The sequence below is a fragment of the Anser anser genome, assembly GCF_964211835.1.
Source record: "Anser anser genome assembly, chromosome: 4".
Taxonomy (NCBI): Eukaryota; Metazoa; Chordata; class Aves; order Anseriformes; family Anatidae; genus Anser; species Anser anser.
Window position 1 is genome coordinate 37,716,045 of NC_139724.1, and position 12,079 is coordinate 37,728,123.

The 12,079-nt window shown below is 36.5% G+C and overlaps 1 protein-coding gene across 6 annotated transcripts in view; it reads left to right on the top strand.

Moving 5' to 3' along the window:
• Positions 1-12,079, top strand: part of TBC1D9 (TBC1 domain family member 9) — a 70,218-nt gene that overhangs the window by 46,306 nt on the left and 11,833 nt on the right. For all 6 annotated transcript variants that reach the window (XM_083834853.1, XM_083834854.1, XM_083834855.1 and 3 more), the window contains 8 exons: positions 1,788-1,994; positions 3,432-3,602; positions 4,000-4,150; positions 5,657-5,871; positions 7,681-7,798; positions 8,747-9,032; positions 9,659-9,788; positions 11,971-12,069. In XM_083834853.1, coding sequence (XP_083690979.1) covers positions 1,788-1,994; positions 3,432-3,602; positions 4,000-4,150; positions 5,657-5,871; positions 7,681-7,798; positions 8,747-9,032; positions 9,659-9,788; positions 11,971-12,069 — 1,377 coding nt within the window. The remainder of the gene's footprint in view (positions 1-1,787; positions 1,995-3,431; positions 3,603-3,999; positions 4,151-5,656; positions 5,872-7,680; positions 7,799-8,746; positions 9,033-9,658; positions 9,789-11,970; positions 12,070-12,079) is intronic.

Below are 12,079 nucleotides of genomic sequence, written 5' to 3' on the forward strand. Positions count from 1 at the left end.
TTGCATTTAACTGGACCTCTTTTCCTGGATACAAATTGAACAACTATTTTTGATAATCACAGCTGCAGTAGCATGGGGTTCAAAGCTTTAAGAAATAGTTGAAGGAATAAGTGTTTTTATTCTGAACAGGTAAAGTCTCCAGCACCAACAAGGAGAATGGTAACACGCAGGATAACGCCAGCCATCGGAACAACAGATCAGTACCCTTGACAGTTAAAGGGAAGCTTTCTATTTAATTAAAGCATTGGTTCAGACCCTAATTCCAGTGTTCTGGAACATTCTGGAGATGTTTTGACAGATAAGGCAATAACAAAGCATTGATTCAGAAATGATGATTGGAAAAGATTTTCAGCAGCTGCCTGCACTGTTCGCTGCTCCTAGTATGTGCAGGCTCCAAGATCAGCACTTTGGATACTTGTGTGTCTCTACTTCAATAGGCAATAAGCAGTTTTCAGCTCTCGTTAGAGCAGAGCACACTTGCCATAATGCTTGTCCCGTGCCTCTATAAATTCTTCTTTTTGTGCTGATTATGCTCAAACAGTTTTTAAGTGGAATAGAAAAACAACATAGGAACACTCTTTAGCTAATTATGCTGTTGGTGAAGGTCCTTGAAGTCAATGAAGAACTAACACGTTTGTAGTAAACAGAAAAATAAATGGAAGTTCACAGGACAGAGAGGCGATTTAGGACCTGAGCTGTTCATTGAGGTCTTTAAATATATCTTCACAGGAAATATGTGAAAAACAGTTATCTTATCCTTTTAGCTAGAGAAACGTGAATATTACCGCACTAATGTCTCACCATTGATCCTTACTTTAAATTTAAAAAAAAAAAAAAATACTTCAGGTAAGCCAAAATGTGCCCTCTTCTATTCCAAAGGCAGTAAGACAGTTATTGTTACCTAGGAAATTGTTTAAAGTCATAGAAGTTAAAAGTGCTTTGAATTATGCTTTGTGTTTTCTTCAAAGTATGAACTGCACAAAGTGGATTAATTTGTTTTTAAGGCCAATAATTGGTAATGCTTAGAACACACAGCTGTTAAAGAGTTCGTCCATAGTGTATGACTTATCCTTGAGATTTCTTGGCGTAAACACTTTACCAAAAGTTCAGGGAACTTGTGCCTTGTGTTCGATAGATTGTAGTGTGAGTACTGTTTACAGGCTGGAGTTCAGCTAGATTAGTGACCAGACCACTAACAACTGAAGGTCAAACAAAAACCTTCACGTCACAGATTGGATGCCTTCCTTTGTAAGGAAAAGTATGGGGTTAGTTTCCCTTAGTTGCAGGTTTCTGTGTGTCATGAAAATGGAGTTGCATTAACAGTTGTTATTACAGTATGCAGCTGTAAGATAGTAGAACAGGAGAGTTATTAAAAAAAAATAATTATTCACATGTGTTAGCAACAAAAAGTAAGCAAGATTTTCAGCCTATTTTAGCATTGAAGACCAAAAGAGGGATTTGGAGGTCCTACAAAAAGCTCATAGATCTGCATCCCACAGAAGAAATTTTGTTCTACTACTACTTTTAAACCAAAGCCTGAGGAAAATAAACTAAGCAGTGCAAAGGAGTTTTGCTGGAGAATGTGCAGAAGCCAGTTGTAGGGGGATGACAGTCTTCATCCTCAGACTTGTGAGCAGTTGAATCCATACCCTGTTTTCCAGTAGAGGGATGTTCATGATGATTTGATATAGGAGAGGAAGGGACAAGAGTTTATTGTACTTAGTTTCTTAAACCAAGCAACTTGATTAATTAAAGATCTTAATCTGTTGCTAACTGTTTCTTCCTAGGTGACAATAGTGGAAAAAGCAGACAGCTCCAGTGTGTTGCCCAGCCCATTATCAATCAGCACTAAAAACAGAATGACGTTCCTGTTTGCCAACTTGAAAGACCGAGACTTTCTTGTACAGAGGATTTCAGATTTTCTGCAACAAACAACTTCAAAAATATACTTGGAAAAAAATATTTCTGGAAGTTGTATGAGCTCTGACGATGAGGTATGTGGAGGGGAACAGGAATCGTTTACTAAAAGGGAGTTTCAATTGTTGCGTTGAGAGAAGACAAAAACCTTTAAGTGCTATACCTTTGTACACAGAAACCTTACCTTCTAGATGTAAAACCTTTAGCTTCCCCTAAGCTGTACAGTTAAAATGTTATGACTAGAATATCTTTTTCATGTTAGAAGTAAGAGAGATCACTGTTGAAGTGGAAGAGCTACTTTAACTCCTGCTGCCACATTCTAACATCAAAGTGTGTCTTTTGTGAGAAGTAGCATGGTTAACTATCTGGTTAATTCAATAATACTGTTTAATATGACTTACCCAAGTTAAAATATAATTGTGGAATTTTAGTATTTTAAAAAGATCAGTTAATATAAAGCTATTTTAATGCAAGTCAAACTGCTGAATTGGATACTTCGATTCTTCAGAGAAGGACATATGAGATTATAAATACACTGTTTTTGAACTTCAGAAGGTTTGAACTAAAAACAGGTGGTCCTGTTCTGAACTTCTTTGCTATTTACCTATGCAAAGTAAATAGTTTTTAAAAGATGTAGTTAGATGAATGTTTCTCAGACACTCTGAATATCAAGGCTTCTGTTTGAATTCTTAAGTTTTGTGTGAATTTAGGTGCTCCATATCACAGCCTCATCAGATCTGTTTAACCCAGCAAAGCTTAGCAGTTCAGGTCTCAAAGCAGACAAGGCTTTTGTGCTGTATCATTTTGGTTTTATGTAGGTAGACCTCATGTTCCAACTTTGTACTAAACCATACCTTAGTATTGCGCTGAATAGCCCTACCCTGCTGGCCATATAAATCTTAAAAGTCAGTTTTTGACTTGCTTTATTGGTGGTAAGGTGTAATCGGTGTGTTTTAGTTGCATTCCAGAGCACATACGCATGTATGCATAATGCTGAAACTTCTTACCTTTTCACTAAATGGAACTTCTTTTTCTACTTATGGAATTATAAGCACAAATTAATAATTGCAATCCCTATTACAGTTAGTAATATGATTACATATGTAGACATACATGACTGCTAATTTCAATTTTAGGCATATAGTGTGAATTGCTGTATGAGATATTAACTGTAGTAAAAGTTTTCAAAGCTGTTTGAGAAGTCAGAGTCCTTTTTCTCCAAAATATTTTTCTTCCTAATTACAGTCTGACAGTGTTCAATTTTCTTTAGAATAATTTTTTTTTCAAGTGAGGGGAGCAAAATAATTGAGGAAATTATTGAGGAAACTGCAGATATTGTTATTATTTTATACTGGTTTAAATTATGTTTTGTTTTTACTCTGATTGTATGTGGGTGATTTAATTTGCTCAGTCTGAGTTAGCTGTTAGCGTACAGAAACTTTGAAGTAAAAGAAAGTAAAAAGTCCAGACTGGTTCAGTCCTATGCCTGTGTTGTTCATGACCGATTTCTGCAGGTGTTTACAAGATCAAATAGTATCATTTCTGCCAGCACACACAAAAGCCTCAGCTCTGAGTCGGAAGGAGAGCGACAGTTCAATCTCAATGGCAATGGCATTCCAACAGCAACTCAAGCTTTAATGACTATGTATCGACGGAGGTCACCTGAGGAGTTCAACCCCAAGCTGGTAAAATATGTCTGAGTGCTGTACCTGACTGAAAAAAGTTGTTAAAATTGTTTTCTTTAAAATACATCCTTGTGACCCAGCGAAGTTTCATTCTGCCACAGACTTGTCTCTACAAGTGGCAATATTTTTTTCAAAAATGAAACATTTCACATGTGAGAGTTTGTATGCCTGTTCTGTAGTACAACTGCTCCAATAGCCTTCTTTTAACAGTAAGGTCTACTGGAATAGAAATTAAGAAATGGGAGGAGGCAACCCATTAAGAAGAGAATTGGACTGTAGCCATGTTATTTCTTGCTCCCTTGGAGAGTTAGAACATCACAGGCTTTTAGCACTTCTCTTTCTAACACTATTAAAAATGCTAAGCCCCATCTTTATGCATTTCTTTCGTTGCTGTTAGGCTAAAGAGTTTTTGAAAGAACAAGCGTGGAAGATTCACTTTGCTGAATATGGCCAAGGAGTCTGTATGTATCGTACCGAGAAGACGAGAGACCTTGTGCTGAAGGGCATTCCAGAAAGCATGAGAGGGGAACTTTGGCTACTGTTTTCAGGTAAATATTCATTCAGAACATGACTGTGGGATATAAGCAAAAGCATGAGGGGAGAGAGGATTTCAAAAGTATTTAAGGGTGTAGTTAATAAGCATGCAAAAATATTTGCTGTGTGTTAACAGGCACAAGACCGGTTTAGACAAGTTCTGTCTAGATGAGAAAACATCCTTTCTCAAACAAGGCTCAGATACCTAGGGAAGAATATATATTTAAAAAAAAAAAAAAAAGCACAGTGTATACTCTGTTACCAGAAGTCAGCAGCGCAGGGGCTTCTAGATGTTCAAAAACCACCAGCAGGCCTACTTTGCATTCGTTTAATCGTTTCTGAATCCAGTTAATCTTTTGGCCTTCACAATAAGTTCTTGCAGGCAATTCCAAAATTTAAGCATGCTGCTGTGCTCCCAGTATGTGAAAAATAGTGAGAAAATATTCTCTGTCCATCCAACCTTTCTATGCTGTTGAGGATTCTCTACATCTGTGTTCCCTTAGGCCTTTTTTCAAAGCTGAAGGATTTTATTCATTTTGTTACAATTTAAATGGAAATCAGGTTTTCTTCTTATATTTTTGCTTTCTGTATGCTTTCTCTAGCTCCATCCCTTCATGAGATAGTTACCACAGCTACCTACAACACTTAAGATACGAGCACACCAAGGACTTTGTATGATGGCAGAAGGATACTTCTTGTTTTGTTTTCCATTTCTTTGCTAAAAATGCTTGATTTTAAGTCATCTTTTTGGTGCTTGGCATTAAACAGATGTTTTCAGACAATATACACAAGATGCACAGATCTGTCCTGCATCTGGCTAATAGTTTGGACTAGTTTTCATGGTATAGTTATAATCAGTCTTTTTCAACGTGTGTTACTGTGTGCTGGCACTTGATATCTTTTGTTGCTTAGACTGTCATTTCCAGGTAACTTTTGAAGTCACCAGTGAAATCTAATAGCAACCTTGTGAGTGTGTGATAGTAACCCTAAAACATGCCCAAGATGACAGAGTCATTTTCAGAAGCAGGAATAGACCTCAGGAGTTCCCGTCTCTCACTTTTGGCTGAGATACCGTACTTTCTGCAACCAAACATAATCTACTCCCTCCTCAGGGCAAGTAGCTTTCTCAGAGGCATGTTCTGAGTTATTTAGGGTAATCAAACCCACAGCCAGCTGCAGAGGAAGCTCATGATACCATGTGATTGCACAGCTTTTTTTGTGTTCGTCATGCCTCCTTTTTCATCCTGGATGAAAAATAGAGGCTTTATTATTTTCTCTTTTTTATTTTTCAAAACCTTAATATAAAATCTCTCTAGAGGAGAAGACAAGATCATCTAAGCATTATACTTTTTTAAATCACCTTTACGAAACTAATGTTTCACATTTGTTTCAAAGCGTGTATTGGATTTTAAAACTGATGTTCAAAATGAAAGGAGAGCAGAAGCATCATCATGGTGAGATATTGTATCTGTTAAGCCTTGCTTTGTCTTGTGGTTTTAATACCATTCTCCCACTCCCAGGAGCCATTAATGAAATGGCCACTCATCCTGGCTATTATGAGGACCTAGTGGAGAGATCGATGGGGAAGTATAACCTTGCTACAGAAGAGATAGAGAGGGACCTGCATCGCTCCCTCCCAGAACACCCTGCTTTCCAGAATGAGATGGGTATTGCTGCTCTAAGGAGAGTGTTGACAGCTTATGCTTTTAGAAATCCGAACATAGGATATTGTCAGGTAATTGAAATACCTTGGCACTCTTTCAATTTCTGGAATTCCAGTTCTTTCCTCTTATTCCTGCTTCTTCAGCTGTACACATTTGGGTATTTGGCCATGTAAGTACACTGATACTGGTAAAATGTTGCGAAGAGAAGCCTCAGCACTGCAGAATTACAGTAGTGCTGAGGTCAGAGGGATTTAACACAAGGGCCTACATAGCATTCTGTAGGCATATTTTCTGCCTCTAAATCTAGAAGCTGGGCAGAAGATAACTACAGAACTGTCCTGTAGTGCATCTACAGAAAACAAAAAATGAACCCTAAAGAAAGGGTTCTTCAGGAACTCTTTTAAGCAGGAAAAAAAAAGTCTTTCTAATTGCTCAGCCTTAAGTTTTGTCCTTCTTAATGGATTAGTTAAAACAACCCTCCAAAACCTCCTCTACTTTTTTCAATGATGCAATTCAGTCAGGCAAAACAAAACAAACGTAAAAGAACGCTCTAGAGCATATCAGTGTACATTGCAACCATGTACTGGTACAGTTAATGCTGAACAGTACATTGTTTTAGAGGTTTTATGCCTGTGATGCAAGTCAAGTTTCCAGTCCCAAATCATTCTTTCTTTCTACGTAACTTTCAGTAGTCACCTGGGCCCTTTTTTTGTCTTTTTTTGCAAATTTTACCTATTTCTATATAAAAGAAACTTGGATTCATAAGTGTTAAGAAGCCTACTTAATGTCTGACTGTTAATACTGCCAGATGCAACATGAGTAAGCGAAAGTATAAGCAATTCTAACAGATACCATCATAAATTACTTAATAGCAAATATAACACTAATACAATACAGTAACCTTTTTTTAAAGGTTGCTTAACAGAGGATCAGTAGAAAGACACTGTTTCTAGTTCCTAAAGCTGCCATGGTAATTGTTAAGAGCCTTGAGACTTGGTCCATGGCATTCAGAATGCTGATTCATGGTTACAGTGAGAATTCAGGCACTGAAGTGTTTCATACATAGTAGACAAGATAAAAGGAAGTAACAGACTTTGACAGAGTTGTAATGTTGTTCTGAATCTCAGTTGAACATTAATTGCTGTTTCAAAATAGGTAATGATCAAACTGGAGTCCTAAAATGTTAATGAGTCAGGATCTGAAATGAGGCAAACTGAGAAGAAAACGGTACTGAAATACTTCGATTTTGTCAGACTAACAGAAGTCTAGTCAAAGGATCTGAGCAAACAATTCAGAGGTCATTGTACAATGTTGTGATGTTGGAAATGGAGGGAAACGTCATAGGAAAAGCTGTCAGGTGAACAGTCGAACACTGAGAGTGAGCAACAATGAGAGACTTCTGTTTCACTACGCTGTAGTTGTTTGTGACTGACACTATTAACAGATAATTGTCTCAGTCCATAGTTTTTTATGTGCTTTGTACTGGCAGAAAGCATGGGGAACGTAACCTACCTCTGCAAGGAGTTCAGTGGTCATCATCAGTGCTCTAGGAGGCATTTTGTCAGTATTGGACTCAGATTCCTTAAGAGCACCGATTAGCAGAATATCAGTAGCAGTGAAACTGGATGCTTGCAAACCTCAGTAGGGCCCTAATTATGCAAAGAAATCTCATGTGGTTTTTGTTTTTGTTATTTTTTTAAAACTAATTTTTGTGGTTTATTTGATGCTTTCTCAAGCTGTTCTGTGAGCACTGGGAAAAGTTTGGGATCTGCATGGGGATATTTAGCTAATTTCCTAACTACAGTAAGCACTTATCTGCCCACTTACTGTGTTAGATATTGAAGAAATGGGTCTAGCAAATTATATTTCTTTCCTTTTAGGCTATGAATATTGTCACTTCAGTACTTCTGCTTTATGCAAAGGAAGAGGAAGCTTTCTGGTTGCTGGTGGCTTTGTGTGAACGTATGCTACCTGACTACTACAACACGAGAGTTGTTGGTACGTTATGAAGAAATCTTCTAAAATGGCAGTACAAAATTAACTGAGTTGATATTGCTCCTATTGAAACAAGCATGTGTGTAGATTCATTTGTGGCATAGAAACAATTTTGAACGCTCATGGTAAAACAGTGTGCTCAGTGAGGAGGGTAGAAGCAATTTCCTAAAAAGATACTGTGATAGCTAAATTTTTCACCTACTTAGGATTAGATGCAATTCTAAAATGGGCTTAACAGGGTAAATCCAAAAGAGATGAGAGGCTACAATTGGACTTCTACATGATCCAATATCTAACTAAGGTGGAAACAGGAGCTTTGACAAGTTACAGTAGAAACCTTTGTGTCTGTTCACATCTGATTCGAAAGAGTGACAGTATCTGAAAGCTGTTGCTCTCAGATAGCAGATCCATTGTGTATGTGAAAGTAGAAGCTGTCTTTACTGTAGCTTACAAGTGTTTGAGATACTCATACAGTTTTAGAAATTACTCGTCTTGGCCTGCTTAAAATACTGATGTTATGGCTTAGATATGTTTCACAGACGGTTCTTTTTTAAAGATAAATCCATACCCTCACAGGCATGTCATGTTGGCTGCCTCAGATAGGTAATGCTGAAAAGTATTATTCTGTTGGTAGTATTAAATACTAAGCCATAATGTAACTTCTATAGGTCCTAGAGCATATTTGACAATTCGTTGGCTCTTAGAAAGTGTATAATTAAGACGATAAAAAAAATAAAAAAAACCACTTATTACAGTTCAATTTGTATGTACAGCTTAATAGTGAAATTATTACCGATACTTACCTGAAAGCAAGAAATTCATATAAGAATCATGTAGAATATTCTTTTTTGTATCTAGAGATTGGGAAAAAATATATATTTTTTCCCGAAATGATGATGTATTCAGTTGCTCCCAAATTAATGGACGTCTAACCTTATTTATTTTCAACAGGAGCATTGGTGGATCAGGGTGTCTTTGAAGAGTTAGCTCGTGACTATGTTCCACAGCTTTATGACTGCATGCAGGACTTGGGTGTAATATCCACTATTTCCCTGTCCTGGTTCCTCACTCTTTTCCTCAGTGTAATGCCATTTGAGAGTGCTGTGGTGGTTGTGGATTGTTTCTTCTGTGAAGGAATAAAGGTGATATTTCAGTTGGCACTCGCTGTCCTCGATGCTAATGTAGATAAGCTGCTCAACTGTAAAGATGATGGAGAAGCCATGACAGTTTTGGGAAGGTATATATTACAGAAAATAAAGTTTCTTCTTTTCTTTGCTTCCTCTTCTGATTTGTGTTCTGCTACGTTGAAATACTCAAACCAGTGCACTAAATGTAAATCTTTTACATGTTTGAAGTCCTTTTCCACCCATATACAGTGCCCTTTATATCATCTTAAACTAATGTTTAGTGACCAATAAAATAAATTATTCTGTCAAGATGTTCAAATAAACTTCCCAAACCTAGTTATAGAAACTTACTTTGGTTGATTGCATAATTTTTATTACATCATCTTTTACTTGCCATCACATAAATGTTGCTAAGAAAAAAGATTGATCTCAAGGGAAATTGTTTTGAGAATAAACTCAGATAGAACTCGAACACGTTAGGTAGACAAATGCATTTTGGTGAAACAGGAGGCCATTAAACAGACTAGGTTGAGTCATTTAATACGAAATGCTACTGCTGTATGTAACCTCCAATTTCTTGACATGCACTCATCAAAAATCATGTAAATTCATTCAATTTACATGATCGTTTTTACATTTAATTAATTTATATGTAACCCTTATTCTACTAGCCCTCAGAAGGGAAGGAGTACAAATGAATCTTGGGTTTCTCATTTAATTTTCTTTTTCTCACCAGGTATTTGGACAGCGTAACTAATAAGGACAGCACTCTTCCACCCATTCCTCACCTTCACTCGTTGCTCAGTGATGATGTAGAGCCTTATCCCGAGGTGGATATCTTCAGACTAATCCGATCTTCCTATGAGGTAGGGTAGGATTTCTCAAGGGAACTTGCCAACCTGCAATAGTTCCTCTTTATAGATGATTTTGGTTCTTTTTATGGAAGAAGTACTGGAAGAAGTACTCATCTCAGAAGGCCAAAATGGGCTAGGGGGTTAGTCTTTTTTTCTTTTAACTTAAACTTTTGCAGCTGTCTTGCATAGAAGCATGCCACATCACAGGAGAGCAGCTCGCGACCAAAAAGTAGGTTACAAACAAAAGGCTGAATTTGTAATTCACAAACTGTTAATTTTATTGGAAGTTTTTTCATGCCTTTCCCAACTGCAATGTTAGTGAAATCAATGGGATTTCACGAGACCTTGCCATTATCAGTGGAACTTTGTTCTTTTTAAGTTTTCAGCTAGTGCTGATTGGTGATAATAGAGATAGAGATTGGTGATAATAGAGAAATTAGTGACCCAGGGTCACAAAGGTAAAATATTTTCAGGTGAAATGAGCTGGTAATAACTAATATCTGTAAAGCATAGAACAAAGCCTACAAGAGAACTAAAACTTGTAAATGAGTTTCATTGTCCTTAAATTTAAAAAAAAAAAATCAATTAAAATATCCCTGATGATTACACTGATGTTATTTTTTATTAAAAAAAAAAAAGTAACTTAAAGGAGTAATTCTTAATTTCCTTTTTTCCTTTCCTGTATACAGACTTAACTAGTATTTTCAGCTCAAGATGTAGGTATATGTTAACAATATGACAACTGTTTCAGAAGCACTTCCTATGCCACTAAACCTAAGCCTTATTAGTGTGGTTCAGTTTGTCCTTCAGCGTAGAATATACTGAGGAACGTTTGACTCTTGAGACGAGAATATAAGTAACAAATACAATCTACTATGCCAGTGATTTCTTTATGTATTGAAAATACTTTTTTTGTAAGCGATCTTGTATGTTTTCTTTGAATTTGGTAATCAATTCAGGAACCTGGTATTGTGATGATTACAGTAGAAGTGACTGAAATAATGAAAAATCATTGCAGAGTTAGAAGCCTATGCATTGTTCGCTAGCTGTCAATGGACTGTAAATTCGGATTTTCAGAGTTGTCACATGCTTAATTCCTTTTATTCTTCCAAACCAGAGAATTGTCCCTGATTACTGGAATAGATGTGATTTCAGAGGCACAAAAACCTCTCTTTTCAAGACTTTTGTGACCTCTGTGGTACTTGATGTTCTTGGATGTTTATCTAGATTACATTTTTTTTCAGAAGACTTTTTTATTTTAAAAATATTCCAAGCACATAAACATCTTTTTACTCCTAAGGTACATGATAAAGGTGCAAGTAGCATCACAACTTTAGTGCTAACTTGGCCACACAAGAATATGCTAGATGCAATTGAATTGGCAATATAAATCCATCTTGCCACACCCCCTCTTAGTTTTACAGGTAGCATTATTGGTTTTGGTGCTCTTCTGTGCGTTTCTAAGTATGTTACAGGTGTTTTCTTGATGGCAAAAAACTTTTACTTATAATTCATGAAAAGAAATATTAGACAGTAGTCATTTCTCTACATATGAGAGCATGGAATGTTATTCCCAGTAGGCTTTCCTCTAGGACGCTTCTGTAGTGTATCTAGGAGCTCTCTGAGACTGTTAAGTGCATTGTGGGGGCAGGGGAGAAACCTTCTGAAAATAAGATTTAGGCACTTTTGAGAATCTTCTTCCTAATGGAAGTTGCATTCCTGTTGGTTGGTTTCAGATGCTTAGGAATGTAAGGACTGCTATACTGTCCTGTATCAGCTGTTACAGATCCAGTTAGTCTGAATATCTTCTTTGTGTTGTGGCAAATAAAAGATGTTCCAGGAGAAGCTGAAATAAAACCCTTCAGAAGGAGTTGTGAAACAATCTGTTCACAGAGATTTGCCATGGAAATTTCTAACTACTGAGATTGAAATGTGAGGATTTATAACTTAATAAAGTACTTTCAAAATAAAAAAAGTTATTTGGAAAAAATAGAATCTAGTGACAAATTTCTAAAGTCTTCATAACTTCATTGTGTGTTAGAAAAATAAATGGCTTAGTGCCTTAGCAGCAGTTTGAACTGTACCACTTATGATCCTTCACAAAATTAAATTCATATATTGAATACATCAAAGTAAAGCCTAGTACTAATACCCACACTATCCTGTCCTCCTTTTCTTTTTTTTTTGTCTTAAGAAATTTGGAAGTATCCGAGCAGATTTGATTGAACAAATGAGATTCAAACAAAGACTGAAAGTTATTCAAACCCTTGAAGATACTACAAAGCGCAATGTGGTAAGTACAA